This window comes from Candidozyma haemuli, assembly GCF_002926055.2.
Source record: "Candidozyma haemuli strain B11899 chromosome Unknown E_2014730914, whole genome shotgun sequence".
NCBI lineage: Eukaryota > Fungi > Ascomycota > Pichiomycetes > Serinales > Metschnikowiaceae > Candidozyma > Candidozyma haemuli.
The window spans coordinates 961,264-989,023 of record NW_020289903.1 but is presented as its reverse complement, the minus strand read 5'-3'; the positions used below and the strand labels follow the sequence as shown (position 1 = coordinate 989,023).

General features: G+C 47.2%; 13 protein-coding genes and 1 non-coding gene across 14 annotated transcripts; 7 read left to right on the top strand and 7 right to left on the bottom strand. All coding sequences in view use genetic code 12, as the record gives it.

Moving 5' to 3' along the window:
* Positions 1-955: 955 nt before the first annotated feature.
* On the top strand, positions 956-2,416 carry CXQ85_003607 (pepsin-like aspartic protease; the record flags this gene model as incomplete). The annotated part of the gene is made up of 1 exon (XM_025487241.1): positions 956-2,416. One exon carries the CDS (start codon positions 956-958, stop codon positions 2,414-2,416), a length of 1,461 nt encoding a protein of 486 aa, XP_025340689.1.
* Positions 2,417-2,439: 23 nt separating this feature from the next.
* On the bottom strand, positions 2,440-3,296 carry CXQ85_003606 (uncharacterized protein; the record flags this gene model as incomplete). Its single annotated transcript, XM_025487240.1, has 2 exons — positions 2,440-2,464; positions 2,512-3,296. The coding sequence occupies 2 exons, from the start codon at positions 3,294-3,296 to the stop codon at positions 2,440-2,442; spliced, it is 810 nt and encodes a 269-aa protein (XP_025340688.1).
* Positions 3,297-3,744: 448 nt separating this feature from the next.
* On the bottom strand, positions 3,745-4,440 carry CXQ85_003605 (acetyltransferase; the record flags this gene model as incomplete). The annotated part of the gene is made up of 1 exon (XM_025487239.1): positions 3,745-4,440. One exon carries the CDS (start codon positions 4,438-4,440, stop codon positions 3,745-3,747), a length of 696 nt encoding a protein of 231 aa, XP_025340687.1.
* Positions 4,441-4,755: 315 nt separating this feature from the next.
* Positions 4,756-5,628, bottom strand: CXQ85_003604 (aldo/keto reductase; the record flags this gene model as incomplete). Its single annotated transcript, XM_025487238.1, has 1 exon — positions 4,756-5,628. One exon carries the CDS (start codon positions 5,626-5,628, stop codon positions 4,756-4,758), a length of 873 nt encoding a protein of 290 aa, XP_025340686.1.
* A 765-nt stretch (positions 5,629-6,393) lies between these two features.
* On the bottom strand, positions 6,394-10,952 carry MDS3 (Mds3p; the record flags this gene model as incomplete). The annotated part of the gene is made up of 2 exons (XM_025487237.1): positions 6,394-9,577; positions 9,655-10,952. The coding sequence occupies 2 exons, from the start codon at positions 10,950-10,952 to the stop codon at positions 6,394-6,396; spliced, it is 4,482 nt and encodes a 1,493-aa protein (XP_025340685.1).
* Positions 10,953-12,231: 1,279 nt separating this feature from the next.
* Positions 12,232-12,304, top strand: CXQ85_003602. Its single transcript has one exon. It is a non-coding gene; the product is annotated as a tRNA-Ala (tRNA).
* Positions 12,305-12,576: 272 nt separating this feature from the next.
* CXQ85_003601 (uncharacterized protein) lies at positions 12,577-13,548 on the bottom strand (the record flags this gene model as incomplete). The annotated part of the gene is made up of 1 exon (XM_025487236.1): positions 12,577-13,548. The coding sequence occupies one exon, from the start codon at positions 13,546-13,548 to the stop codon at positions 12,577-12,579; it is 972 nt and encodes a 323-aa protein (XP_025340684.1).
* A 1,546-nt stretch (positions 13,549-15,094) lies between these two features.
* SLK19 (Slk19p) lies at positions 15,095-18,205 on the top strand (the record flags this gene model as incomplete). Its single annotated transcript, XM_025487235.1, has 1 exon — positions 15,095-18,205. One exon carries the CDS (start codon positions 15,095-15,097, stop codon positions 18,203-18,205), a length of 3,111 nt encoding a protein of 1,036 aa, XP_025340683.1.
* Positions 18,206-18,392: 187 nt separating this feature from the next.
* Positions 18,393-19,544, bottom strand: CXQ85_003599 (zinc-dependent alcohol dehydrogenase; the record flags this gene model as incomplete). The annotated part of the gene is made up of 1 exon (XM_025487234.1): positions 18,393-19,544. The coding sequence occupies one exon, from the start codon at positions 19,542-19,544 to the stop codon at positions 18,393-18,395; it is 1,152 nt and encodes a 383-aa protein (XP_025340682.1).
* A 460-nt stretch (positions 19,545-20,004) lies between these two features.
* On the bottom strand, positions 20,005-21,150 carry NOP13 (Nop13p; the record flags this gene model as incomplete). The annotated part of the gene is made up of 1 exon (XM_025487233.1): positions 20,005-21,150. The coding sequence occupies one exon, from the start codon at positions 21,148-21,150 to the stop codon at positions 20,005-20,007; it is 1,146 nt and encodes a 381-aa protein (XP_025340681.1).
* A 1,530-nt stretch (positions 21,151-22,680) lies between these two features.
* Positions 22,681-24,126, top strand: CXQ85_003597 (glycerophosphocholine acyltransferase; the record flags this gene model as incomplete). The annotated part of the gene is made up of 1 exon (XM_025487232.1): positions 22,681-24,126. One exon carries the CDS (start codon positions 22,681-22,683, stop codon positions 24,124-24,126), a length of 1,446 nt encoding a protein of 481 aa, XP_025340680.1.
* A 150-nt stretch (positions 24,127-24,276) lies between these two features.
* Positions 24,277-25,245, top strand: CXQ85_003596 (mitochondrial 37S ribosomal protein uS5m; the record flags this gene model as incomplete). The annotated part of the gene is made up of 1 exon (XM_025487231.1): positions 24,277-25,245. The coding sequence occupies one exon, from the start codon at positions 24,277-24,279 to the stop codon at positions 25,243-25,245; it is 969 nt and encodes a 322-aa protein (XP_025340679.1).
* Positions 25,246-25,626: 381 nt separating this feature from the next.
* Positions 25,627-27,102, top strand: DJP1 (Djp1p; the record flags this gene model as incomplete). Its single annotated transcript, XM_025487230.1, has 1 exon — positions 25,627-27,102. One exon carries the CDS (start codon positions 25,627-25,629, stop codon positions 27,100-27,102), a length of 1,476 nt encoding a protein of 491 aa, XP_025340678.1.
* A 149-nt stretch (positions 27,103-27,251) lies between these two features.
* Positions 27,252-27,740, top strand: CXQ85_003594 (uncharacterized protein; the record flags this gene model as incomplete). Its single annotated transcript, XM_025487229.1, has 1 exon — positions 27,252-27,740. The coding sequence occupies one exon, from the start codon at positions 27,252-27,254 to the stop codon at positions 27,738-27,740; it is 489 nt and encodes a 162-aa protein (XP_025340677.1).
* Positions 27,741-27,760: the final 20 nt, after the last annotated feature.

Here is a 27,760-nt window from a genome sequence, read left to right as displayed (position 1 = left end):
AGAGAAAACTCATTTAGTTGGATTTCCATTGAAGTGTTATTCTTGGGTCGAAAGTAACCCAAATGTATCAAAAACAGACCCAGAACGCCAAATCTGTACAATATACCAATCGGTGTTTCCATGTTTAGCAGCCAGCCGAGCAGACAAGCAGAAATAGACAAACCGCGACTCGACTCGACTGGACTGGTACCGATCGGTCTAGTACAGAAGTCCAGCCAGGCCCAATAAACCTCCACCAAACCACCAAAATCCACGAAAAAAGACAAAAATAAATAGCAGTATTCCTCTTTTTCCCCCAAACAAGTCAACTTCCACTTTTCAGTCAATTTAGAATTCAACCTCCACTCACTACTTCCACTTCCTCAATCTCTGGATACGTCAATTGATCTACACAAAAACAGCTGCGGCAGCGCCGGGAGCGAAAAAAGCGTCCTCCCCAGGTCTCAAGTAGTCTCTCCAGTGTCCAACAACCCCCATTCATTTCCACCACCAACCCCTATTTTCCTTAAAAAAGCATCAAAATGGACTTATTCCCGTCAAAGTATCTTCTCCATCCACTTTTTATTCTCCCTTCTTCCACCCTTCTTCCTCCACCTCCCCTTCTGCCTCCTCCCTCTTCCCATGGTGGACTCGCGATTTTTCACTCGGCCTGGCGTGGCTGGTCTTCGCGAGCCACCAAAACAAAAACCACTCCACAATGCCACTACACAAGCCCAGTTTTCCTTCCCATTGTTCCCTTCTTTTCTTCCTTCCTTTATTTGTCTTTCCCTCCCCTCTACAATCTCTGGTTCTCTAAATAGACTGGGGACTGGCGCCTGAGGCTGTGCCTGGTGGCTGCGAAAAATCACTAAACTACCGCCGTACCGCGACTTATATACCTCTTGTTTTGCTCGCTCTTCTTCGTGTTTACCCTTGCAAAGAAGCCCTTCAGTACCTCCTACTTCTTCCTTCTTCAATGCTTATCCTTTGGCTTTGGACGCTTCTTGTGGCCTCGGCTCGTGCGCTTGCGCCAGTGCAAGACTTCAGAGTGCCAGGTATGGCAAAGGTGGTTTCTAAGGCTTGGAGCGTGCCTCGGTTGAACGCCAACTCTAACCAGGCCACGGTGCCTGCGGCCAGAACGGTGCTGGCGAAACTGCTGGGGCCGGAAATTCGGTTGGGTGACTCGGTGCTTCCGCTTTGGACGGATCTGGCGAACTCAATTTACTATGTGAACCTGACGGTGGGCGAGAAGGACGAGGATATCAAGTTCCCGCTTCTTTTGGATACGGGGAGCGGGATTTCGTGGATTATGAACGATTCGTGTTCGTCTCTGGCGTGTGGGAACTCTGCTAAGTTTCAGCAGACTGTGGTGCCTAAATCGCTGTTTTATCTTTCGTATTCGGGGAGCCCAGTGCTGGGCCAGATGGTCGATACGGCTGAAAACGATTTGGAGTTTAATATTGGTGGTTCTTTGAAATTGACGAATTATTCGTTTGGCGTGGCTCTGACGGCTCCGTCGTTCTTTGAATCTTTTAATTTAAGTGGGATTCTCGGTGTTCAGGCTACTTATGATGATAAGGAAAAATCAAATATGATCCACCAGCTTTACTATGCTGGGGACATTGACAAGATGGAGTTTGCTGTTCTTTTGAATGGTATTTCAAATGTAAGCCATTCCCTCGGCGGAGTGTTCATTACTGGCTCCGACGCTACAAATTACGCCTCGAAATTGGCTTCTTCTGAAATACAATACTGTGACGTTCTTCAAAACGACCAACTGTTCTGGATGTTGAACATTTCCAGCGTCCATTCAGGTGAAAACCACGCCATCAACTCCAGCAGAGGAGCTATCATCGACACAGGCACTACAGGCATGGCACTTTCTCGTGATGATGCCGACGCGTTACATAAAGCTGCATTTGGACTGGACTATGTCGGCGACGAAGAGGGAAATTTTGCATTCAGATGTAACGCCACGGGTAATTTGTCCTTTGCTATTGACGGGCACACGTTTGACCTTCCTGTGGCACATATCAGAGCCCTGGAGTACGACGTACCAATTCTCCAAGGTTACTGTGCATCCAAGATCCAAGGCAAACCTAACTTGAACACCTGGATTCTCGGTGCCAGCTTCCTCGGCAATTTTTATACCATTTTTGATCTCGAGAAGAGCAGAGTGGGCTTTGCACCACGCGTGGAATCTTTCCAAATAACCTCACCAGATAGCACTGCAAGCCAGTCTAGTTCATCCGCCACGCTGTCAGCCACAAAGTCCTCCTCGTCTGCTTCTTCTTCCACAGCATCTTCATCCACATCGAGCTCCGGAGCTCGCTCTTCAAACAATACTTCACAACCAGAGCAACATAATCTGGCGTCAAGCCTTTCACACATAAGTTGTCTCGTGGTTCTTGCATTCAGCATCTTGTTACTTTCATAGACTATGTAATAACAACAAGCCAGCTAAGCACGGCATACATCAATGCCACTGGATAAATTGCTAAGAAAACCCTTCCTGGAAGGACGCCCAGGCACCGTAGACTCATCGTAGCGGCATAAACGCTCCAGGCATTAAGTATAAACATGATGATTAAACGAAGGAAACGCCATTTGATCAAAAGGCCATTGACCAAAGCTCCAACCACCAAAGGAAACATCGAATAACCTGTAGCTGAAATAGCAGACAAGAAAGAAATGGTTCCACCCAAAAGCTGGATGTTCAAGCCCACCACCAAGTAAAACAACCAAGTAAACGAAAACGTGCCCGAAAACACCACATTGGTCTGTGACTTTGGCGCCAAAAGACCCATGGTCACCGAGTACGCCAAAGAGAATGTAAGTGGACCCCACAAGTCCCAATCCAAAGCAGTCACCTCATCCAGGCCAGCAGACTCCTCGTCATCCTCTGGAACAGGCGTAGCGTGTGCAAGCTGAGAAGGAATACGAACACCATTATTAGAAGCAAAGTTAAGCAAGTTCTGCTGGTTCTTGTATGCCAATTGTTTCAACTGAGCAGGCCATACGACCACCGCCAACCGTCTACCGATCTGAGCCAAGTCTCGTTTCAAAGTATGCCACACTGGCTCGTCTAACGTATCGCCTCCAGTATACTGGCTTTCTCTAATAGTGTTGTTTTCCTGGAACTGGGACGATTTGATGAATGGAGTGAAGGCAGACGAAAGGTCCACTTTAGGAGCCCAGAAACTGGACGTATTTTGTTGTGGCTGTGTCGAGCCCTGATTGGATGAAGCTTGTGGAGCTGGTTCTTCGTCGGCAATGACGAAATCTTGGACGTCAGGTCCAGAGTTCCAGTTTGACATTTGGTAGTTGTGGTTTGGTGAAACAGTGTGAGATCAGACAGTATTTATCTGTCTCGAGACCATGCAGGTAGAATGGTAGGAAGAGAAGGAAGAAGTGATAAATGTGCTATGAGAATTGTATGTCCTTGATGGAAATGGGATTAGTAGATGCAATTGGGTTGTTTTTGGGTGGTTGATTGGGGATAGTTGCTTTGGGTGGTGGATTGGGGATAGTTGCTTTGGGCTTCTAAGAGTCTATGCTTCTTCTTGCGAGTACTTAGTCATATAAGAAGTAGACCACCACCAACACACATACCCCCAAATCACTTCCCAACCCGGTCAATTCCCATCTACACTGCTACCTTTCTAATTGATGCATTTATATAGACTGTCGGATGAAGGCCATATAGCCAGTGCTAGATACTACCTCCTCTGGCTCCATCGTCGCTTCGTATCCATGCTGGAACACTCAGAACTTCAAGTTCGACTTGATCTCCTCGATGTTATCCTCAGGAGTCAACTTCTTCAAAACTCTAGCTGGGTTGCCCACAACAACACTGTATGCTGGGACGTCCTTGGTCACCACACTGCCAGCACCAACAACACAACCGTCGCCAATGTTGACGCCAGGTAAAACCACAATGTTACTGCCAAACCACACGTTGTTACCCACAGAAATAGGGAATGCCATCTCCTCGCCCTTCAATCTACTAGTAGGATCAGTGGGGTGAGTGGCCGTGGTGAATGTCACGTTAGGTCCAGCCATCACGTTATCGCCAAACGTAATAAGAGTACAATCCAACAAGGTAAGGTTGAAGTTGAAGTAGTTGGCCTTACCAAACTTGGTGTTGCACCCGTAATCAACATAGAACGGAGCCTCAATGACAAGATCATCCTCAATCTTACCAAAGAGCTTCTTCAAGTAGGCGTTTCTTGCGTTGTAGTACTTTTCAAAGTCGTAGTCGTGGTCCTTCATTCTGATGTTGGAGTAGTCCAAGGCCACTTCCGTGGAGAGGTTTCTGGCCAACCACAACTCCTTGTTGAAACAGTCATAGTGGACGCCCAGAATCATCTTCTCGTACTCCTCTCCACGAGGAATGTTCAGAAGGTTCTTGTATGCCCAATCGACGAGCTCCTTGTTGATTTCAGTGTTTGCGCCAGACATGAAAAAGGAGAGTTGTTTTTTAGAGAGAAAGAAGAGGAAGTGCTGGGTGGAACGTTTTGGGGACGGTGTCGGTGAAACTCATTAGTGGGGCTCGTAAAATATGCACCTTTTGCGTCGCCTTAAAAGTGCCAATTCCTTTCGCAGCCAAACGAAACACCGAACACGAAGTATGTGAAGTTTGGGGATTGAAGAATTGGGAATTGGAGATTGGAGATTGGAGATTGGAAGTTGGAGATTTAGTGTTTAGAAAGCCTTCCTCCTCTTTATCTACACTTCACTGCTGGACAGTCTATTTTTATACGTATTTCTAGGCATTTAAAACACATTCCATGGAGGAATGTTGGTTCTCTGAACGCCGTACTTACCGCTCAAGTTGTTCAAAGCTTCAAAGTCCTCCTTCTTCAAAGTGAAGGTCTTGTGGTTGGAGATGATTCTCTCGTCGTGAACAGACTTTGGCAACACAATGGTCTTTCTCTGAACAGCCCAAGACACAAGCACCTGGCCCACGTCAGCGTTGTTCTTCTTAGCAATCTCTTTAACCACTGGGTTGTTAAGCAAAGGAGAACCTTCAGAGCCCAATGGCGAGTAGGCCTCGACGAAGATGTTCTCGGATTGCAAGTAGTCAAACAACTCAGGCTGGGTCAACAATGGGTGGGCTTCAATCTGGTTCACCACTGGCTTAATGGTGACATCCTTGTCTGCCAACAACTTCTGGACTCTCTCCTTGGTGACGTTGGAAATACCAATGGACTTGACCTTACCGGCCTTGACCAATGGCTGCAAGGCCTTGTAGGTTTCGTTAAGGTCAAACTCCTCAGGCTTAGCAGCTCTCTCGTCCTCAATGTTCACTGGCCAGTGGATCAAGTACAAGTCAACGTAGTCAGTGCCCAATTTCCTCAAGGACTCGTCCAAAGCAGCCTCTGGGTTCTTATGGTCTGGGTTCCACAACTTGGTGGTGAGGAAGAAGTTCTCTCTCTTCACACCAGACTCCTTGATGCCCTGGCCCACACCTTCTTCGTTACCGTAGATAGAAGCAGTGTCGATGTGCTTGTAGCCGTTCTGCAAGGCAGTCTTGACGGCAGAAGCAGCGTCGCCGTTCTCGGATCTCCAAGTTCCCAAGGCAACAGCTGGGATTTTGTTACCGTCGTTCAAGGTATAAGTTTGGGTGTTAGTGTCAATAGGAGGCATAGTGGTTATGTTTCTAGATACTTTCTATAAAAGTGTGGGACTTCCCAGTATTTATATTCCCTGGCGCCAAATCCACAACGCCATTGTTCAGCCTGACTGTGTCAGTCAACAGAGGTTATGAATCGGAGTCCCGCTTTGGAACACTCCGGTTGCTGTTGCTGTGGTTGCAAAATGCAAAATTGCGGTGGCTGCAAACTGCGAATAGGGTAAATTGCGGTGGTTGCAACTGCCACACTCTTGAGGGTTAGCCTTGTCATTGGACCTATTTTCTTGTGGCGCCTTGGGATGACTAGGGATGGCTTAGCCAGGGTCTGGGACTTCGAGGGTTGAAAAAGCAGACTTTAGGGATTCTGGTTCTGTCTTCTGTCTCCTCGGAGTTGCTGGGTTATGTCACCGAACATACAAACGTCAGATCTCCTACATTGACGGGTTTGACGGTTTGACGTGATCGTTCGGGTTTAGTCGTGCCTGGTCTTGCTTTTGTCAGAGGACCCTTGCAGATGTGATGTTTGGTTGCTCTCGCAAGGAAGGGTCCTCTGACAACCAAAGTAGTCTGGAGTAACAATTGACGGGTCGCTGACAAACATCGCTTGGTATTTTGTTTTCCGTGCATATTTTCTATTTGTTTCTACGGTTTCGATGGGATACGGCTTTGTGGTTTTGCCGAAATCAATGGCTGCAAACGGCTATGCAACCGGTGAGGCCGATCGCTTACGAAACCTTATTCTCTCCTCTTCTTCAACTTATTTACTTTTAGTAGGTGTCTTAGTTTCTCTTGCGCAAGCCAAACAACCCTGTACGACGGGCTGACTTCTTGCTGGTGTTTGACGTCTGGCTGCTGGACGACTTGGTCGTCGTGATACTTCTTACGTCACTGTCACCGGAGTCCGTTGTCTGCTTGGGCTGTTCAGGGTGTCTGAGCTTGTGCCCAATACGCAGCATGATTCCTGGTTTTTTGTCTTTGGAAGCAATGGATGGCTTGGAGAAGATAGACGAGGCGTCGCCTTCCTCGTGTCTCGGGGTGAAGAAGCCTGGCTCGGTGTTGTTTCTCTCGAGCGCAGTGGATGTATGTTTCAGTGATTGCTGCGATAACAGATCCGACTTATCTTCCTTGTCACTCTTAATAGCTTCTTTTTCAACGGTCTTTTGTTTGGCTTCTTTGGCAGCGCGTTTCTCTTCTTTAGCAACCCGTTGTTTCTCTTCCTTAGCGGCCTTCTGTTTGGTCTTTTCCTCTTGCTTGATAATCTGTGCAATGCGTCTGTCCAAGTCCTTGTTGTCTTCAAGCAGACTCTTCGAGTTTGTCCTTCCGCCAGTATTAGTAGACTTCAATGGCGTGAACTTGAAAGCCGACGTGGTAGTATTGAGCGAAGTAGACGATCTCATCGTCAGCGGTTGTGGGTGTGGAGATCCCAGATCGCTCAAATCAACTGTTGGCAGACGCTTAAATGGAATGGCACCACCAGATCCAGAACCTGGTCTAAGCGTCGTCACCGAAGGTCTTTCGCTTGTGGATCCTCGTTGAGTCATGGTCACTTGCAGTTGATTATCGTCGTCGTTCGCGTGTGCTTGACGTGCAACTCTTTCGAGCTTGTAGTAGTCTTCTTCGGTCTGCTTCAATGCCCTTGACATGTGCTTGACATTGAGAGAACGTAACATAAGCTTCACGTCCGTACAGATCGATGAAATTTCATGAATAAGATCGATCACGTAGTCACTTGGTGGTGGAGATTCAGGCGACACAAGCACTTCCAAGGTCGTCATGAGCGACTTCTCTTTCTCTTCCTCTTCAGCTTCATTTGTCATGTACGTCACAGAATCATAAGCCAGGCGATCAAACACGGACTTTGAACGTGGATTGAGGCCAAAACTCTTACTTTCATTGAAATCAAGGAAATGAATATCGCTTTGATAAAAGTCATCCTCGTCTTCCTGTTCGGATCTAGACTCCTCTCCATGGTGAATGTCTCCTGCAGCAAGCAGTCCTGACTTGGGTGACTTGGGCTCTTCAGAATTCAAACGCTTAGTTCTCGATTGGAAGTAGTCCCCATCATTAAAACTCGTCTTCTCTTCAGGGATGCTAGCAGGCGTAGATGTAGTCTTCTTTTTGCTTCCTTGACTCGACACACTGGCCTTGTGGAGGCTAGAAGATTTACGCAATAATGCAATATCCAAGTAACCGTCGTCAACTGTATCCATAAAGCCCTCGTATTCATCAATTGGAAGTCTGAGGTTCGTATCGACACTTCTACCGAGATCAGCAAAGCAGTCCAAATACTTCCGCTTCAAGCGTTTTCCTTCCTTGATGATGTGAGCTTCTTTTCTGCCAATAATACCATACAACACCTCACTGATCAAGTCATAAAGCAATGGCACTTTAAAATATCTCGCAATCAACATGCAATCAAGTAAACAAGGTCTGAGCGTCCACTTATTTCCGACCTGACCAGTGTACATGTACTCTGCAAAAGCTTTAAGTGAGCTTGTGCAGAAAGGAATATACAACTTTCTAGGAATCAAAGAAGGTTCCATTTTGAAAGATTCGGCATCATTGCTATCGAAATCCAATAATGCATGGTGGTATGGTTCGTGAGCCAGTCTTGCGTCGAAATCATCTTCATGTAGACTTCTAGCGGTTGCAGGAGTCTCAGCATTGAGAGTAGACAATGATGCCTTCTTGCTCAGAGAATCGGAGTTTGACGATGTCCTTGTAGATGATGAAGCACGTCTATCAGACTGAATTTCCAACGAATCAAGTGGACTTCTCACGGGTTCATCTTGTGGCTTATTGAGGGAAGTTGTTTTGCTCATTACTGGAACAGCGACTTCAGTGATTGGAGGATCCAGTGAGGCAGACACAGAGCCTCTTGGAGAAGCAAATGGAGATGCTCTTGGAGATTTACCACCATGCGATGGAATGCTTCTCAAGACTGTCAATGTATGAAGAAGAGATGCCCTTGGCGAGGTAGCATCGGTCGAGTTCTTACGAGATCCTGGCTTGAACGTCGTTGGAGTCGCTGGAACGGCAGGCAATGGCTCATTAGGCATAGGTAACTGTGGAGGAATATCTTGAAGCTGCGATGTGAGTAAGGAGTTTGCTGACGAAAACGACGACACTGAAGCCTTTCTGTCAGCAACCTTTTTGTGAGGATCTATGGAACCAAGCTCCTTTGAAGTCAAATTGGCGGTAGTAGGTGCGTCCTGAAAGGGAAGTCTAAACTGGGGAGGTTCCTTCTGTGATGGCTTGACTGACGGAATAGAAACATGGAACGTTTTCTCCTGTCTGTCAGCAAGTGGCTCACTGCTTGAGATATCTTCACTGGAAGTGCCATGCCTTGTACTCTTAGAATCCAGACTACCGCCACTGCTCCGTGAAGCTCTGAGCTTCTGCGAGCTTTCACTTTGCAATTGGTCAAACTCGAACTTGTCAACAGCTCCAACATAAGCTTTAGCGAGAAGATCGATGAAGTATTTACCCCATCTCTCTCTCAATACCGCCATAGAAACTGGGATTCTGTCACCACTCGTTGAGATCAACTCTAAGTCGGACATCAAGTCACCGTACCTATCAAAAGCACTTCTTCCGAGCGTGATAGCAGCAGGAGGAAACACCGATCTAATCTTCGTGTAGCTAACTTTTGGTGCAGCATAGTGAACATACTCGTTGAAACTCATGTTGTTTGCTGGCGCTCTATCACTCTTTGAAGACATTGTGGAAAACTTTCTTGCAGGATTGAAGTCAGGAATGTCTTCTTCGTCTAGCTCGCTGAGGGATGATGTATCCTCAGCAGAAGAACTAGCAGAAGCAAATTCTTCCGCGGAACTTGTCTCGTTGGTTAAGTACTTCTTACCGTCTGGACCGTGGAAGTGACTTCCAGCCAATTCAAAAGATGCAAGGATGTTGGTGACCGGTAGACTGACAGTTATCATGGATGAAAAGTAACGAACACTGCTTGTGGTTCTTGAGGTAACGTAGTTTCCTAGTAGAACAACTTTGTGGTGGGAAGTCCATGCGAAGCCGCCCAGAACCTGTGGGAGCCGTAATCATGGTGACAGAATATGTTGAGACGAGACCATTTACCTGTGGGTTTGTTGTAAATGAATATGGAAATATCAAGGTCGTCTGGTAGGAAGCCAACAATAACAAGGTTTTGACCGAACAATCCACCAGTTGGAAATCTAAGGTTGTGAGGAATAGTTTGACGTAAGATGTTCGCTCTTTGTTCGCTCACAGATGCTCCAACTGACTTCTTTTTATGTAGTGGCATCACTTTGCCTCGACAGATTTTTTTACCGATTCTGAACGAAAGTAATGGGTTGACTGATGGATCTTTCTGTGAGGAGCTTGTTGGCGAGTAAAGTATTATGGATTCTTCTTCGGCGGTCGAGATGTCTTGTACTATAGGACCGTGGTTCTCAGACTCGCGCCTTTCGTGACTATGCCCGTGGTTATGATGATGGAGGTGGTGATGGTGATGCTCGACTTCTTCGGAAAAGTTGACAATGACGCTGTTTAAGTAGTTAACATTGACGGTCTTGTCTTTACTAACAGACTCAAACTGCGATAACCCCGACGAAGCATCTTTTTGCTTATCGCCAGAAGATGCACTGAAAAAGATGGGATTACCAGCATCCACATACTTTTTCTCAACAAGGTCAAAAGCGTAATTATCATATAACGGGTTTGAGTCGGCGTCTTGTCCACCGGCAATGACCAACCCGCAATGGTCTTTTTTCTTAGCAAAATGAAGGCTATTGATAAGCGTCATTTTATGGCAGTATCTGGGAGGAGGAATGCTATGGCCCGAATTAAACCCTATGCCTTCGTGGAGCATGGACCAAGATTTGGAGCGCAAATCGAACTGCCAGAGGTCGTTGCACGGTACCAAACGGCTAGCTTTCTCGTCGGTCAGCTCGTCTCCATCCTCAGGAAACACAAGCCCGCCAAAAATGTAAACGCAATTATTGCCCTTGGCCATTTCATGGAACAAACGAGGTTTGGGTCTAGGAGCCAGTTCCGGGAGCAGAACCCTGGACCAGCTCTTGGAAAGCAAGTCTAAATAAAACAACTCGCCCGAAAGGTATTTCCTAATCTTCTTCAGCTTGTTCGGCCCCAACTTCAGCAAAAATGTCTGCAGAATATGCTTAGCATTCACGTCGGTATCCAAGTCCAACCCCACAGTAAGCCCACCAAAAGTGAACACCATGGAATTATGAAGAATGGACGCCGAACCCGTCCGCACGTTCAAGTTGAGCCGATCATCTTTCTCTGTCGGAGGCAACTGCAACAAATGGCAGGCGCTGGATGTGGGTAGAAAGGTGGTCATTGAAGACGGGGTAGACGAGGCATGAAATGAGTACGACTGGGGAACTGGAACTGTTTATATAGTAGGGATTGGTTGGATAGAAAGGATGAAGTAGCAAAGGAATTGCCAGGCACGCCGTCAGGAGGTGATGTCGTCGTCCGGAGGCGTGTGTACCGAGATGTGATGATGTTTCTTTCTAAAAAGATGTTCTTCTTTTTTACTTTCACCTATACATTGAAAGTGCGCACAAGGTAGAGATTGCACAGGGTGCCGTTTGACAGGTGGACTCAGGGAGAGATGGAAAGAAAGAAAAGAAAAAAAAAGTGGATGGTAAAAAGAAGGGGAAATCGCCTGTTTATATAGTTTTTGGGAAAGGGGCGGTAGGGGCGGTTGATCTTTGGAAGGGTCTTTAGGTTGGAGTGGGGGACTGGTTGGTGTGCATTTTCGCAGCCAGTAGGGCGCTGGCTAATTTGCATGGAATATCTACAGTTACATTTGTGGAACAAATGTGGAAAAAATGAAGAAAAGGGATGGGGAACAAATAGAGAAAAAAAAAGGGAATTTGGGGTTTTGGGTTACTGGATTACAAAAAGAACAAGGAATTCTCTTACCACCTGTTCATTTCGTTCCTGGAGGGCTGAACCACCGAGATCTCGGCGGTAGCAGCGGTAACCCCGGCCAGTCTCGGGAGCACAATGGGTTCAGGAGAGATGGGTGTTGAGAAGAGTGGTGGTGGTGGAATATATGGATGGGGTGGATTGACGTGGGGATTTGAATTGAGGAGGTCGGTTTGGGGTATGGACGGTGTTTCGATCTTGGCTTGGCTTGGAAGTGTATTGGCATTTGCAGGTGGTTGCCTGTTTGGGACTTAACGCCGGGGTGGTTTAGGAGGGTTGGTGGACTGGCAATGGATTGGTGGGTGTAGAAGGGGTAGCTATTTGGCACTTTGGTTGGTAATAAACGGGTTCCGTTCGCTTTAAGCTTAAATTGGGTGTCCAATGGCATGGTATGTTAGTTATAAGGCTTTTCGTGGGCTTTCTGAGCTATTGAAGGCCTTAGCGGTTCCTTAAATCCTCCGGAGACTTACTGAAGCTTTTTTGCACCCTTAGTTACTTAGTGGAAATTTTAGGACTTCAAAATATTGATTATTGACGGATTTTACACCACATGTTTGCTTTTATTGGTCTTGCAGGGCGTCCAAATTTGTCCGAAATTGAGCCTTTAGCCAAGTTGGTTAAGGCGTGGGCCCGAAAAAACAACAAGATCGCCAGTTCGATTCTGTTGGGGACTACTTCTTCAAGGGCGTGTGGCGTAGTTGGTAGCGCGTTCGCTTAGCATGCGAAAGGTCTCCGGTTCGAATCCGGACTCGTCCATTTTTTTTCGATAACAGACGCTCTGACAGGCTCCTTTTTGGTTGTAACCATTTCGTTGAACATTCAGGGGCTCCCTTACCCATAAATCTCACTTTATTCTTCCATTCAAGTCGCACACCTACCATTGTCGGACTATAGTAGCCATTGTGGTGAAGCTGAACCTTAAAGGTTAAGCACCTCATTATAGACTTCTTTGTCAAGTAGTAACAATCAACAACACCCTCACTCTAAGCTAACAATGGAAGAATTGATCAATGCAACATTAACATCATTCAATTCCTCTCGTCAGCACCTCCTCGGGAGGTCAACATGAAGAACCTTTCCACCGAGTATCTATCGCGAATAGTACGAGTCTTTAGCGAACAGAATGTATACTTAACAAGGCCCACAATCATCCATGCAAGAATGTATTGAATGTCATAGAAGCACATTATTAAAAGAATGGGCAAAGCGCTAATTACCATTCGTTTCTGGGACCTCTTTAGATGTGGCAAGGCCTCTTTCCCGTGGGAGAGGCCAGGATACTTCAAGCTATCGAACGCAATGGGTTTCTTAATGCCAACTTCCCTAAACCTGTAAATGATACAAGGGATATCGATCAGTATGATCATGTTGTAGCCGAATAATGCAACAATGGCGCTCGAGACGCTTCGAGGAAGTCCGTACGCTTTGCCTTCACGATTCCAGAAAAGGCAGATGTCGAAAGCTACACCACCTAATGACGAATAAAGATCTTCAACATCAAACAGAATCTCAGTACTGGTGATTGGCGGCGTGGACAATTCACCTGCGATAAGGGTGAGACAGGACTGGATCTTGTTGAGTGACGCTGGCATTTCAACAAGTTTCAGGAGGCCATCAAGGTAGTTCCCAAAGCTCTCTATCCTGTAAAGTGCTATCATTCGAAAACGGTGGCGGTCATCCTTGCAACATTCGATATCTTCTCTGAATGACCGAACTGCCACGAAGCAGGCTTCTGCTGCTGGTTCCTTCAATTCAGCCAAGTCGATAAACACAGAGTTGAACTGAAGAAGAGCGCCATCTGATACCCCCAAGTTCATAAAAGTAGAACCAATTTCCGTCATTTCGAGGATCAAGGCCATCCTGTTAAGTAGCTGTTGAAACACGCCTTCCACGGACAGTGGGGATCCAGGGGGATGAGCCAAGGCCATGGATTCGGATGGGATTTCTGCTATGTCTTCGTCATTGCCAGAAGCGTGGGATTCAGAGTTGGAACCAGGCATGGCGGTTTTTGGTGGTTTTATAGGGAAATATGGGGAATAGAAAATGGGGAAATGCGAGCTATATATATGCTCCAAGGCCCTTTTTTGCAGCCATTCTAAAGGCAGGACAAGTGATAAGTGGAGCAGTAAGGGCATAAGAAAAGTCATAGAATTGGTGTAAAGGAAGTATGTGAGGGTTGATATGATAGAGATAGGTACATATTTAATGTCTGTAGGTTTATAGTGCTTCCAATACTTAGCTTACATTTGGGTGAAGGCCCAGCTGGACACCCACAGTATGGCCTTGTAAAGCCTAGGCAATCTAGGCCAACAAAATATCTAAACCATGAATACCAGTAATTAATGACTACCTAGGTAAGTAATTCAGCAGCCATATATGTTGCCTTCGGGCTCTGAACAATAAATGACCACTGTTTTAAGCTACCATACAAGTCTACATGTTTTGTCACCCACATCCAAATCTCTCTCCAGCCAGTCTGAACCCTCCAACTACACCTCTCAATCCCTTCCAATCCCATCCAAACAACTACACGCCACATAATAACCTGTATTTCCTTGTTCACTCAACCGCCACGAATCTGAGACACCATGGCTCGTGACACCGCCTCACCCCCTCCACTTCCCTTTCACCTCCTCTAACAAAACCAACTGCCCTATCCAGCAAAATCCCCATATTAACCCCAATCAACCACATTCCCTTCCTTCCCTCCAATTCCCTCCAAACCTTATACCAACCCTATCAAACACACCATAAATGGTTGCAAAACGGCTGAGGCGACAATGTCGTGGCTACCTCAGCAGGGTCTACCCAATAAAGCCCCCGCCAAAACCACCTTCCCGTTGTCCAAACGACCCCAAATTTAAACCCCCTTGTCTACTACCCATCCTTACTTTATCCACCGTTTTTGAGGCTTCCACCTTCCCTCGTTCCCTTTGTCTCTCAAGCCACATCCTGACAAGCCACGACATCGCTCAGTCGCACAGATAGAAGCTTTCCAGATAGCCTGCTGGACATGCATCAGAGAAGAGGCTGTCAGGAACCAAAGAAGTCGTCACGTGCGCCAGGCACGCCCCATAACCCTCCCAGCACTATAAATACCAGGCAGTTCCCCAAAGAAAATACATTTATAAATTTTTCATGTTTTCTTCGTCCCTGTGCTCCCATGGTTTATCCCTGGAAGGGGCATTCTTTCCTACACGTAGCGCGGCAACAGGTTCCACAGAAGGCGCATTGCGGTTTCCATAATGGGCGGAAGAAAACATAGAAGTAGAAATTTACTGACTTTTTGCTTGCATGCCAGCAACCTTCCCGCACCATAGCGTCACTGCCCTCGGAACTCTTGGTGTTAAGTATGCGAGGGTCACGTGCATCGAAGGCTTCCCAGCACTCAGGCATGGGGCAACTGGCCAGTTCCGAGGGCACGGCCTGATACCCCCAATTTTCTCTTTCACCAATTGCTACCATCTCATAAAAAAACATATATACTACTTAATCAATTCTTCCTCCATCCAATTGCACCCCACCCAATTGAAGAACATTTTGCCAATGTCGGAAGTCGAACTGAACCAAACAGAAGATTACGTGATTGGCGGGAAACCGCAACCTTCCAGGTTGAAGAAGTTGACTTCGGCTTCTTCGTGGACCTCGCCCTTCAGAAGCTCTGGCGCCACCTCCAAGAAGAATGTGTACCAGGAATTCAAGGACCAGAACTCTGTTTCTCAGGTGAAGGTGCCTAAGAAGTTTGCCTCGCATCCAACGTTGGAAGCTGAAAAGAGAGAGAAACAGCTTGCAGAGAAGAAGGAAGCCGAGAGGAAGAAGAAGAAGGAAGAGAAGGAGGCCAAGAAGGCTGAGGAGAAGAAGAAGAAGGAAGAAGAGGAGGCCGCTGAAGCTGACGCTAAGGAAGCTGACGGCGAGGTTGACTTGGAAGAGGCAGAGAAGGAGGAGCTTGCTGATGAAGCTGCTGCCGACATTGCTACTGCTGCTAAGGAAGACACTGCTGTGGTGGACGAGGCCAAGATCGAGCCACTTGCTCCTGAAACCACCAAGGAAGGTGAAGTTTCTGAGGCTAAGGATGAGTCTAAGCCAGAGCCTTCTTCTACTGAGGCTAAGGAGACCAAGAAGGCTGACGCTGCTGTTTCCGAGGCTAAGATCGAACCTCTTGCTCCTGAGACCACCAACACTGGTGCTGGTGCTGCTACTGGTGCCGGTGAGGTTGGCGACGAGACTGAAGCTGCTGTTGCTGACGCTCACGTTGAGCCACTTGCTCCTGAGGTTACCGATAAGGAAGTCGAGGCTGAGAAGCTCGAGGCTGAAGCCGAGGAGAAGGACGAAGCTGCTGAAGAGAAGAACTCTGCCGTTAAGGAGCTCTACGACCAGGACCTTGCTGACCGTACCGTCGAGGGTGACGATAACATTGTTGAGGAAATCAAGGAGAACCCTGTTGAGGTTGATGTGCCTAATGGAGCCAAGTACGAGTCTGTTGAATTGCCAAACCAGGCTATCTTGGACAAATTGAAGGACAAGCCTGTGTTGTTGAACAAGTACAAGCAATTGAACGAAGACGCCATTGGCTCTGTTTCCAAGAGCTTGGACGACCCTAACAAGATTGTCGAGTTGGGTAGCGGTTTGCGTTTGACCCAGGCTCAATTGTTGGAGATTGCTTCTAAGCGTGTTGCTCCTGTGATTGCTACCATCAACGAGGAGGTTAACAAGTCTAAGACGGAAGATGACATTAACAGAAAGAAGGAGTACGACGGTAAGGTTGCCAAGCACCAGGGCAAGCTCGACAAGGACTTCGGTAAGCACCAGGACAAGGTCAACAAGACCAAGGCTACCTTTGACGCTCAAATTGACGACAAGCTTAAGAACTTGGAAGAGCAGATCCAGGCTGCCCACGATGAAGCTGAACGTTTCGAGAAGCAGACCAAGGAAGAGATTGAGACCGCCAAGACTGAATACCAGGAGCGTGAAGAGAAGGCTGTTGAGCAGCACGAGACCGACAAGGAGACTTTGATCAAGAACCACGAGGAATTGACCGAAACCAAGAACCAGGAATTGGAGGACTCCAAGACGAACCAAGAGACTACTGCTTCTGAGATCGAAGAATTGAAGGAGAGAAAGACCGACTTGGAAGAGACCAACTCTGAGTTGTCTAAGAAGCTCGAGGAATTGACCGAGAAGTTGAACGACCGTTCCGCTCACTTGGACGACTTGAAGGAAAAGCACACTTCTCAGCTCAATGTGATCTCCCAGCACGACGAAACCAAGGAAGACTTGAACAAGAAGATCGAGGAAAGCAACAAGCAGCTTGACGACAAGAGAGCCAAGCATGCCTCTTTGGCTGGTGCTGTCGGTGTCTTGGGTGGTGTCGTTGCCGCTCACACCAAGAAGTTGAACGACTTGAAGGCCGACAAGAAGTCCAGAAGTCAGAGACTTGGTGAAGCTAAGCAAGAGAACACCAAGTGGGAGCAGGAGAAGAAAGCCATGGCTGAGAAGACCCAGAGAGAGCACGAGCAGAAGCGTTTGGAGGCCAAGGAACAGGCTGAGACCGACAGATACAAGCAGGAGCTCGAGGAAGAGAGACAGAGATTGGAAGAGGAGAAGAAGCAGGCTGAAGAAGAGAGATTGAGACATCAAGAACAGCAAGAAGAAGAGCAGCGCATCCTTAACGAAGAGAACGAGAAGCTCGAGGAGGAACAACAGAGGGTTGAAGAAGAGAAGAAGAATGCCAACGCCTCTGCTGCTGCTGCCGCTGCTGCTGGTGGTAGTGCTGCTGGCCAGGCCACTGCTGATGGCAACAAGACTTCTGGCACTGGTGGCCAATCATCTGAGAATGCTACTCCTAAGCACGACCTGGGCGTCAACCCATCTCTTGTTCCTCAAAACAAGGAGATCCACAGCACTGGTAAGGCTCTTCCACTCAACACCGAGAAGAAGGAGCAGGAAGAGAAGGAAGCTAAGGAGGCCGAGCAGAAGCAGGCTGATGAAGAAGACAAGAAGAAGAGCAAGGGCCATGGCGGTATCCTCGCCGGTGGTGCCTTGGGTGCTCTCGGCGGTGGTGCCATTGGTAACGCTACTTCTGGTTCTAACTCTGGCTCCAACTCTGGCGGTAAGACCTTTGGCTCTTCTGCTCCAAACGTTGGTGGTGGATCTAGCTCCGGTCCAGATGCTGGTGTTTCCAAGGAGGCTTCTAGCTCTGGCTCTAACTCTGGCAGCAAGGCTTTTGGCTCTTCTGCTCCAAATGTTGGTGGTGGATCTAGCTCTGGCCCTGACGCTGGTGTTTCTAAGGAAGCTTCTTCTAGACCTCCAGCCCAGAGACTTGGCTCTTCTAAGAGAAAGCTCAAGACTCTTGTGAGCGGTGGTAACAAGGACTCTGATGCTGGTAAGTCTGGCGAGAGCAGCAGCAGAGCTTTGACCGGTGGTGCTTCTGGCGGTGCCGTTGCTGGTGAAGCTGCCGCTCAGCAGGATAGCAAGGGTTTCCTCAACCAGAACGACAACTCTGACTTGCAGTCCAACGCTTCCACTGAAGTTTACTCTGTTTACGAAGAAGTTTCTGACGATGAGTTTGAGAGAAACAGAAACAATCCAAGATACATTGAGGTTGAAGAAGACGAAGCCCAGAAGTTGCTCCGCAAGAACAGAGACCTCATACAATAAGCTTTTTTTTATGATGATAAGCTTCGAGATCAATTTTTCTACACTACTATGATCATCCATTGACCTGTGTCCGATGCATTGCCAAAAGTTACAATGGGTTGATTTCTATCATTTGTACTGATATAACTTGTTTAATTAATATTCCATGTTGAAATACTTACTCCGTAAATACCACGCCTCCCATAATCTATCTCGAAGTATCAACCGAGTAACGTCCCAAGATGATACCCTTTTCCATCTCATCAAAAATCCTAGGCAACTCAGACAAGCCAGCCACTCTAACTGGAGACTTGATCAAGCCTCTAGTGAAGAACTCAATTGCCTCCAGTGTATCTTTCCTGTTTCCCACTTGTGAACCGACAATCTTAAGATTCTTAGCCACCGTGGGGATCACGGGCACTTCTAATGACGGCTTGCCTGGGATGCCAACTAAAACCACCGATCCTGTTGGTCTCACATAAGAAATAGTCTGTTGAAGAGCCTCAGAAGAAGCAGAAACGTTCACCACGCCGTGGGCGCCGCCTTCTGTTACTTCCAAAACCTTCTTGGGCAAGTCAGGCGTGTTTGTGAAGTCAATAACTTCGTCAGCGCCCAAAGACTTGGCCCATTGTGTCTTATCTGTTCCACCATCAATACCCACCACCATAAATCCCATTGCCTTTGCGTACTGGACTGCCAAACTTCCCAAACCACCTCCAGCACCAACAATGGCCACCCAATTGCCTGGCTTGGCGTTGGAAGCCTTCAATGCCTTATAAGTTGTGAGTCCAGCACAAAGAATGGGTGCAACTTCAGCCAAATTCGTGCCCTGAGGGATCCTAGCAGCCTGAATGGCATCTGCCACAGTGTATTGCTGGAACGTGCCATCCTGATGACACCCAGAAATCACCAGTGATGAGCAAACTGGTTCATGCCCTGAAGTACAATACTCACACAGCTGGCACAGCGAGTTGATCCATTTCACACCAGCAAGATCACCCACTTTCCAGCCTTTAACTGCATCGCCAACCGCCACCACCTCTCCAGCGCCCTCGTGGCCTCCCACAATCGGTAACTTAACCTTAAACGGCCATTCACCTTTATAAAGATGCAAATCAGAATGGCACACTCCAGAGTACTTCACATTCACAAGCAACTCGTTTGGCTTAGGCTTAGGCACAGGCACGTCCTTATAAAGCAAGGGCCCTCCATGGGTCTCGTAAACCACTGCTTTTTGTGTTTCTGGAATAACACGAGCCGTACTGTTCAAGCGTGTAAAAGAAAGACGTTCAGCCAGAGGTAAAGAATGGCTGCAAAGTGCTCTGGCTGAAAAACGAGCACTTTTGGCAAACAGCAACATGATTCAGGCTGTAAAGAGTGAAATCCAGTCAATTGAGGAAAAAACTTGTCTCTTTATTGCCCTGGGGATTCCATGGCTTTATATACTACAGAGGGGGAGGAAGTGCACGTTCTTGGAGAAATGGGGTTCTTTTGCGGGGGAAGCTTATATAGTGAAATATGTTCCGTCTGGACAAGAGCCCTTGGCTGGGTCTTTTTAGATAAGGCACTGAGGAGACATGAATAACTCCGGTTCCCAGGCACACTTGGCTTTAAGAAAATGCCTAAAAATTGACATTGTTCGTCATTAAATGTCCTCGGTTTCGAAAACCCCCACTCATCCCTGATTACCTTCCGTGGGGGTCTAAATGGTTGCAACTTCCCTTCTGTAAAGCGTCTAACGCACCTCGGCACTTATAGATGCCGACTTTTGCCAAAAGAGTGATTTTGTGGAAGATGGCGTCAACATATTTTGCGTTTGTCTAGTCAAAGGTGGTCTTTTTACCTTGCGATGGCACGATGGCGGCTGATGCTCTTTGGGCGCCTGCAAGAGCCACAGACGACTTGATACGCTTGCCTGGAGGTGGGGCGTCGTTGAAGCTTCTCTTTTTGGGTCTGTAGTTCTCTTCAGATGCTGGTCTTTCTTTGAAGGTAGGTCTTTCTTTGAAGGATGGTCTTTCAACAGGCTCTGCTGGAGATGATTCCTTGACCTCTCCCTCCTGGACCTGCTGCTCTCTGACTCTGTTTGGCGTTCTCTTGGATCTGTCTTCACCATATTCAAGTCTCAATGGTCTGTTTATGAGCTTCTTGGCAAGCTTAGACTTGAGGGCAGTGGTTGGACCAACCTCATCCTTGAAATCAATAAACGCAAATCCTTTACACTTGCCTGAATCTTCAAAAGTGGCCATTCTGATCTTCACAATATCGCCACAGTGTCTGAAATGCTCCTCCAAATCGCTCTCGGCTGTGTCAAACGAAAGGTTACCCACAAACAAGATTCTCAGAGGTGGGTTCTTGGAAAGCAGTTTCAGCGCATCGGCTTCAGGTCTGCCTTCAAACGACGTAGAGCTCTTGATAAGAAGGTTTCTGCCGTTCAAGTTAGCTTCACTAAGCAGAACAACGCTCTCCACATGTTTCTGGCTTGGAAGATCCACATACGCAAAACCCTTGATCTTACCGTTCTTCTTTGGAAGGTTCACTCGCGTGATATCGCTCTCCACGACCTTCTCCTTATCGTCGCCAAACGTCTGTGACTTACCCACAATAAACCTGATAAGGTCTTCCCTGGTAGTGTCGAACGATAAGTTACCAATCCACACACCAAATGGAGACTTGCCAGACTTCGGTTCAGTCTCCTCCTCGTCAGCACGTCTAGGAGCAGGGTGTTTCTTTGCAAGCTTCTCAACGTTCAACTTGCCTTTCTTCAACAATCTTTGTTGTTTCTTGGAAAGTGGCACGCCAGCGTTCAAGTCGATCTCGAGCTCATCTTCCGCTGCCTCTTTGGTTTCACTGTCTTCAGACTCGGCCTCTACCTTTTCTTCAACTTTAGCCTTCTTCTCCTTCTGCTCCTTCTTCTTCTCCTTTCTCTCCCTCTTTTCTCTCTTGGTCTCTGTAGCGGCTTCAGACATGGTTAAAGAGATGAGATGGATGTAGTTTTTCGCGATGAGCAGAGGTTACTAGTAGGCCATGGAGGGTCCAGTGGAAGTCACACCAAATAAGTGCTTTTTTTTTATTATAATGGAAATTCGATTTAAGTGGGAGTCGTCTTAGCTTGGTCTTTTTTGATAGTGTTGTTTGACTTTTTTGGGGTTTGGTGGCAGATGTTGTACGGCTGACAGGGGCTCATAGTTAGTGAGGACAGTATATGGAAGAGGAAGGTAACGCAAAGTATTTGAAGAGTAAATTCAATGGAGCTGTCTATTTGGTGGCTGATTGGAGTAGTTGATGACTTCCTATTCCCTCTTGATTCTACATAGTATAGTAGTTAATTGTCCTTGAAGTAAGACATGGCTAGATATAAGAAGGGTAGACAGCTTTTGGTAAAGAGACTCTAAAATGACTACCCATGTCTTTTCCTTAGCAATAAGGAAGCTCTATCCACTTCTTTTGACCTCCATTTGGGGAAACCTGACAATTGTATGGTATACCAGCATGAGGTCTCTGTGTCCATCATTTTGCAGCCATTTCAATATGGCCAACAAAGCTCCCAAGAAATTCCTTAAAAGTATCAAGTAGAAGAACCACCTCCTAAAAGCCAATCCCAGTGCACTCCAATAAAATATCAAAGCCTGAACCTTATACTGATGTACCGTCTACTCTCAGCACCTCATGGGCATACAACTACCCACAAAAGGGAAGAGAACTGATAGCAAAACCTACATTTCTACTTTTATTGCTTTTCAAAAACATCCCAATGAAACAAATGATCTTCTCTTCCTTATCGCTTCTACCACCCATTAATTGTATCCTCCCATACTTTCCTTCCATGTTCATATCTCCCCTTCCACCCACCAATCCCCTTCCACCCCTCCAAACCCTAAATCACCAAATCACCAAATCACCAAATCACTAAATTCCACCCTAACCACCTCCCTCCACCCATTCTATTGTCTACCGAATGTTTACGTGACTTGGCTTATCCATTGTTGCTCAGTTGCATCTCTCCATACATTCGCAGCATATCTCTATCTCCAACTTGCAGTTACAAAATGGCCAGAAAAGGTGAAATCTGGGGAAGAAACGTAAACCAAAAAAACCACAAAAAACGCCCATAAAAATCGAAAACAAAAAAACACCTTTCTTCAAATAAACCTTTAAATTCCATTCTCCAATTCAGGCGTCCCGGCACCCACTTCCTAACCATGACCACTGGCGCTGGCCCTGTCAAGCTGTCAAACTTTCCCATACAATGCCAGCTGCTGCTGCTTATCAATTTGCAACCACACGTGCCCATAACAACGTGTTTCGGCCCGCCACAGACAAGGGCCCCCCTTGGCCTCTGGGGTATATAAACGGGACGAAATCCCCTTCCTTTTTTTTATTCTTTTTCTATACTTTTTCTTCCTGTTGTCCACCATCTCTTGCTGCTTCCCCAGATCCCTTGCGCGCCTGTCATACTTCTCAGTTGTGACTCCATCAACTACTACTGATTGCGGGTGATGGGTCTGGAAAACACCGAAGCTGCGCTGGCCGAGGCCTCGGGCGCCGAGCCTTTGTCTGTGGATAATCTTAACAGAAAGAACGAATTGGAAAATGGCACTTCGGCCATTGACGAGGACGAAGAGGAGGACGAGTACTATGATGATCGCAGCAGCACTTACTCTTCAGGGAAGCTTGCCAGGTCCGACTCGTCGCTGTCTGTGTCGTTTATTGATCTTTCGAAGCTCTTGGTGATGCCAGACTTTGATTTTGGGAACGGGTTTGACCAGGTCAGTGGATCTACCAAGAAGAAGTTTAAGGATATGAAGGATAAGACAAGACAGACGTTTAAGAAGTTTACGCCTGACGGGAAGGGCGTGGGCGGCAGAAAGTTCACGTCCCAGGAATTGGCAAAGTATCAGGAATCGCTACATGCTCGGTTGACCAAGTTCGACAGGAGAGTTCATGATAGCTTGCAGAGCTCTTCTACAGAGAAGTTGTTCTATGCTGCAGCGGTGGCTCTTGTAGCAGCTGCTGGGTTTATCATTGGAAAGTACCCAAAATACTTCCCCGTGTTTCATACTGTTCTTTTCTGCTCCCTTATGCCGATCAGGTTTTATACGTACTTCAAGTTGTCGTTCCAGTACTACTTGGCTGACTTGTGCTACTACGTGAACCTTTTGGTTGTTTTATTTATTTGGGTTTTCCCTCAATCCGAGTCGCTTTTCATTTCGTGCTTCTCGTTGACTTTGGGTACGCTTTGCTTTGCTGTGATCACCTGGCGTAACTCTCTTGTTTTGCACTCGATTGAGAAAACCACAAGTTCATTTATTCATATCATGCCGCCAATTACAATGTTCGTGTTGGTCCACGAGCTCCCAGAGAGCTATATTGCTGAAAGGTACCCTGGAATTGCCAATATTGAAAAATGGGATTTCGTCAATGGTCTCGTTTGGACCTCCATCTACTATACCATCTGGCAAGTGTGCTACCACTACTTCATTACCGTGCGTAAGAGATCCCAGATCGCCAAGGGTAAGGTCACATCGTTCACATACCTCAAGCACAAGAACAGTGATAGCGTGTTGGGCAGATTTGTCAATTCTCTTCCATACACTTGGATGCAGATTGCTGCTTTCACGTTGATCCAGTTTGGCTACCAGATGTTATCCATGCTTCCGTGCCCCATCTGGTTCAGATATAAGCATGCCTGCGGAGCATTTGTTGCATTTATTTTTGTCTGGTCCGCTTACAATGGTGCCACATACTATATTGAAGTGTTTGGCAAGAGATTTGAAAAAGAAGTGAACCGTCTCAAGACCGAAATCAACGATTTGCAGCAAAGAGTCGAGCGTCAAGAACTGCTCCGACTGACGCCACAATTTCTGCCCGTGAACGCCAGCTCACTTTCAAGCACTGAAAACATTGCCGAGTTCAGTCTCCTGGATAAGCCAAAGGACAAATAATTCTCTTTTCTAGTTCTATTCTATAGATCAAGTATGGGTACACTGGTCTTGTGCCTAGACGCCTACCTGCAGTACATTTTTACATTTTTCGTGAGGATACAAAAAATTTCAAACCTCACATCCTGCCAACGACAAACCAAGTACTCACAGATGTTCAGGAATTCGGTGAGCCGTCTTGGGCTAGAAAGAGCCTCTCAGAGGTTCTTTTCCCAGACTTTGAAAAATACCCAGAAGTCTCAGGGTTCCCAGGAGTACTTGTCCAAGTTCTACTCTCCAGAGATGCTACAAAGTCTTAAAATCACAGAGTCCTTGGTTGACCCAAAAACATACATCGAAATGAAGAAAGGAGGCAGAGGCGAAAGATCCAAGGTTGCTCCAGACGCCAGCAAGCGTTTTTCAGAGACAGACCCTAAGTGGGACGAACCTATCCTTTACCCTAACCAGGGTCTTGGGCTGACTCCATACGCTCCAATCCCTAGAGAAGCTAATCCAGACACATCCGACTTGAAAATGCGTTTTACGGTTGACGAGAGCACAGCTGAACGTAAACCAAGAGTGGACTTCCGTGCCAACCGTGTGGAAAAAGTAGCTCTTCTAACCGGGTTCAACAAGGACTACATTCGTCGTTTGCACGTTGTGAACGTGCTTGTCAAGCGTGTATCGTGTCAGACATCGAAAGGTAAAATTCCAAACTTCTACGCCATGACCATTGTCGGTGACAGGAACGGTATGGTTGGTATGGGTGAAGGTAAGTCTAGACAAGGTGTGAAGACCGCTTTGGAGAAGGGATTCTTCAGTGCCGTCAAGAACCTCCAGCCTATTGCACGTTACGAAGACAGAACCATCATTGGTGAAATCGACTACAAGTTCCACGCCGTGAAGTTGCTGTTGAAGTCTGCACCAGCTGGTTTTGGTCTTAGAATCAACCCAGTGCTTTTCGAGGTCTGCGAGGCCGCCGGTATCAAGGACTTGAGAGGCAAGATCACCAGATCGAGAAACAGAATGAACACAGTCAAGGGCTTTTTCGAGGCCTTGACCAAGGAGAGATCCATTGAAGAGTTGGCTGCGGGCAGAGGTAAGAAGATTGTCGACTTGAGAAAGGTGTACTACTCGGCATAAAGCACATAGACGGTTACTTCTGCATCCATGGATGGCTCATGCAGAGCCATAGTGTCACATATCATCAATATCATGTATATACGAAAAGGTAAACTTCCAAGTGTAGATGGTCATCTCAGAAAGCACATTTCGCAGCCACACCAGGGCACCTACCAAACGGCTGAACCCGAAGACCCTTTAATTTAAATTATACTACTGAAACCCCCTTTAGACGTAGATTCCAAAATACCCCCATTCCATACCACCACCCTTCTCTCCCCTCCATTGTACCTCGGCCCCTCGGCAAACCCACCTTTCCTCACAAGCACTTTTTCGCACCCATATCTCTCATCCAACAACCACTAAACCCACCCAGCCAATTACTCCCTACTTATTACTATCATGGTCGCTGACACATCTTACTACGACTTAATGGGGCTTCCTCCCACGGCCACGTCGCTTGATATCAAGAAGGCGTACAGGAAAGCTGCCATCAGATTGCATCCAGACAAGAACCCAGATGACCCTACGGCGGCAGCCAAGTTCCAGGAAGTGGGGGAAGCGTACCAGGTTTTGTCTGACGACAGGTTGAGAGAGAAGTATGATAAATACGGAAAACAGGAGTCGATTCCTACGGAGGGCTTCGAGGATCCATCTGAGTTCTTTAGTATGATCTTTGGTGGCGATGCATTCAAGGACTGGATTGGCGAGTTGAGCTTGTTGCAGGAGATGACCAAATCTGCTGAGCTTTCTGGATTTGGCGATGAGGAGGCCGAGAAGAAGGAGGGCGATAAGGATGCTTCTGGCAATGCTAAGGAGGGTGATGCATCTACTGCTTCTGCTCCTTCGAGCTCTCAATCACAAACTACATCTAAATTGTACCTAGAGCACGGAGAAGGCTCTGGCGCCGGCGCTGGCGAAACGGCGTTGACAGCTGAAGAGAAGGATAAACGTCGTAAGGAGGAGGAAGAACAGCGCCGTAAGGAAGAATTAGAGAAGTTCGAGGAGGAGTGCAACCAGAAGAAGATAGAAACAAGACAAGAGCTCTCCAAGAAGATGGTCGATAAGCTTTCGTTGTTTACAGAGACGGATATGGCCGATGATGTGGCTGAATCGTTCAGACAGAAGCTCAAATATGAAGCCGAGTCTTTGAAAATGGAGAGTTTCGGTTTGGAGATCTTGCACACGTTGGGTTCTATTTACAAGACCAAGGCTAAGATTTTCTTGAAGAAACAGACGTTTTTGGGCAGCATAGGCGGTTTCTGGTGGTCTGTCAAGGAGAAAGGCGGTATGGTGAGAGATACATTCAAGACGGTTTCTTCTGCTCTCGATGCCCAGCTGACCATGCAAGAGTACGCCAAGATGCAAGAAGACAACGAGTACCATGCTAAGAAGGAGGCCGAAGAGAAGGAGCTTACTGAAGAAGAGAGAGATCAGGCTCGCAAGGAGAAGGAGGCCTTGGAAGAGAAGCTCCATCTGCTTCAGCAAGAGAAAGAACAAGCCGGTGCCTTAAAGGAAAATTCCAAGGAAGAGAAGGTTCCTGAAAAGCATACCGCAGAGGATATCGCCGAGATGGAGAAGTACTTGATGGGTAAGGTTTTGGCAGCCGCATGGTCTGGGTCCAAGTTTGAGATCCAAGGCACCGCTCGTGGCGTCTGTGACAGCATTCTCTACGACGAAGAGGTGCCCGTGGAGAAGAGAGTGGCCAGAGCCAAGGCACTTAGAATTGTTGGAGAAGTGTTCAGCAAGATGACCAGAACCGAGCTTGAAGACGAAGAGGCCCGTATTTTCGAAGAATTGGTCGCTGAAGCTTCCCAGAAGAGACAGAAGAAGAAGGCACACGCCGAACCAGAAGCCGAAACCAAACAGAAACAATAAGTTGGGTAACCTGGACCTCTTTTCGGTGCCGAACCGATAACTGCCGAATACTGTGGCTGCATTATTTGGGTGCGAAAAAGCGAGGCGACCAAAATGGGCTTATCTGATGAGAAACTTCAACCACCATACCTCCACCAAAGACACTTTTAATGGAATACTTGACTCATTTGAATAAGGAAAATCCCGAATTGGCCACCACGCCAAAGTACCCTGACTTGACATGGACAGATCCTGTGGTTTTCTGGGACTTTCATGTATACTACGACGGTGAAACACGAGACGAGGCCAACGCTCTTAAGCATAAGATCTTGGAGGATTTCCCCAAGGAAGCAGAGGAAGGGTCGATCATAGTGAAACAACTCAAGGTGGAGAAGGCCATTGGCCCACACTACGATCTCTTTTGGGAGGTGGACGTGGCAAGAGTGGACGTTTTCGCCAAAATCCTCAGCTGGTTTGTTCAGCACCACGGCAACTTGTCTGTGTTGGTGCATCCCCAGACTGGCTTTGATCTCTTGGACCATACCACCCACGCCCTCTGGTTGGGCGAGAAGAAACAATTAAAAACATTTATTTTCCCCGATCATCCGACGGGGGTTCCGGCGTTCGGGGTGCCTAGCAAACCCCAGCCGGAGAAATAGTCTAAGTAAAGTCAAATGCA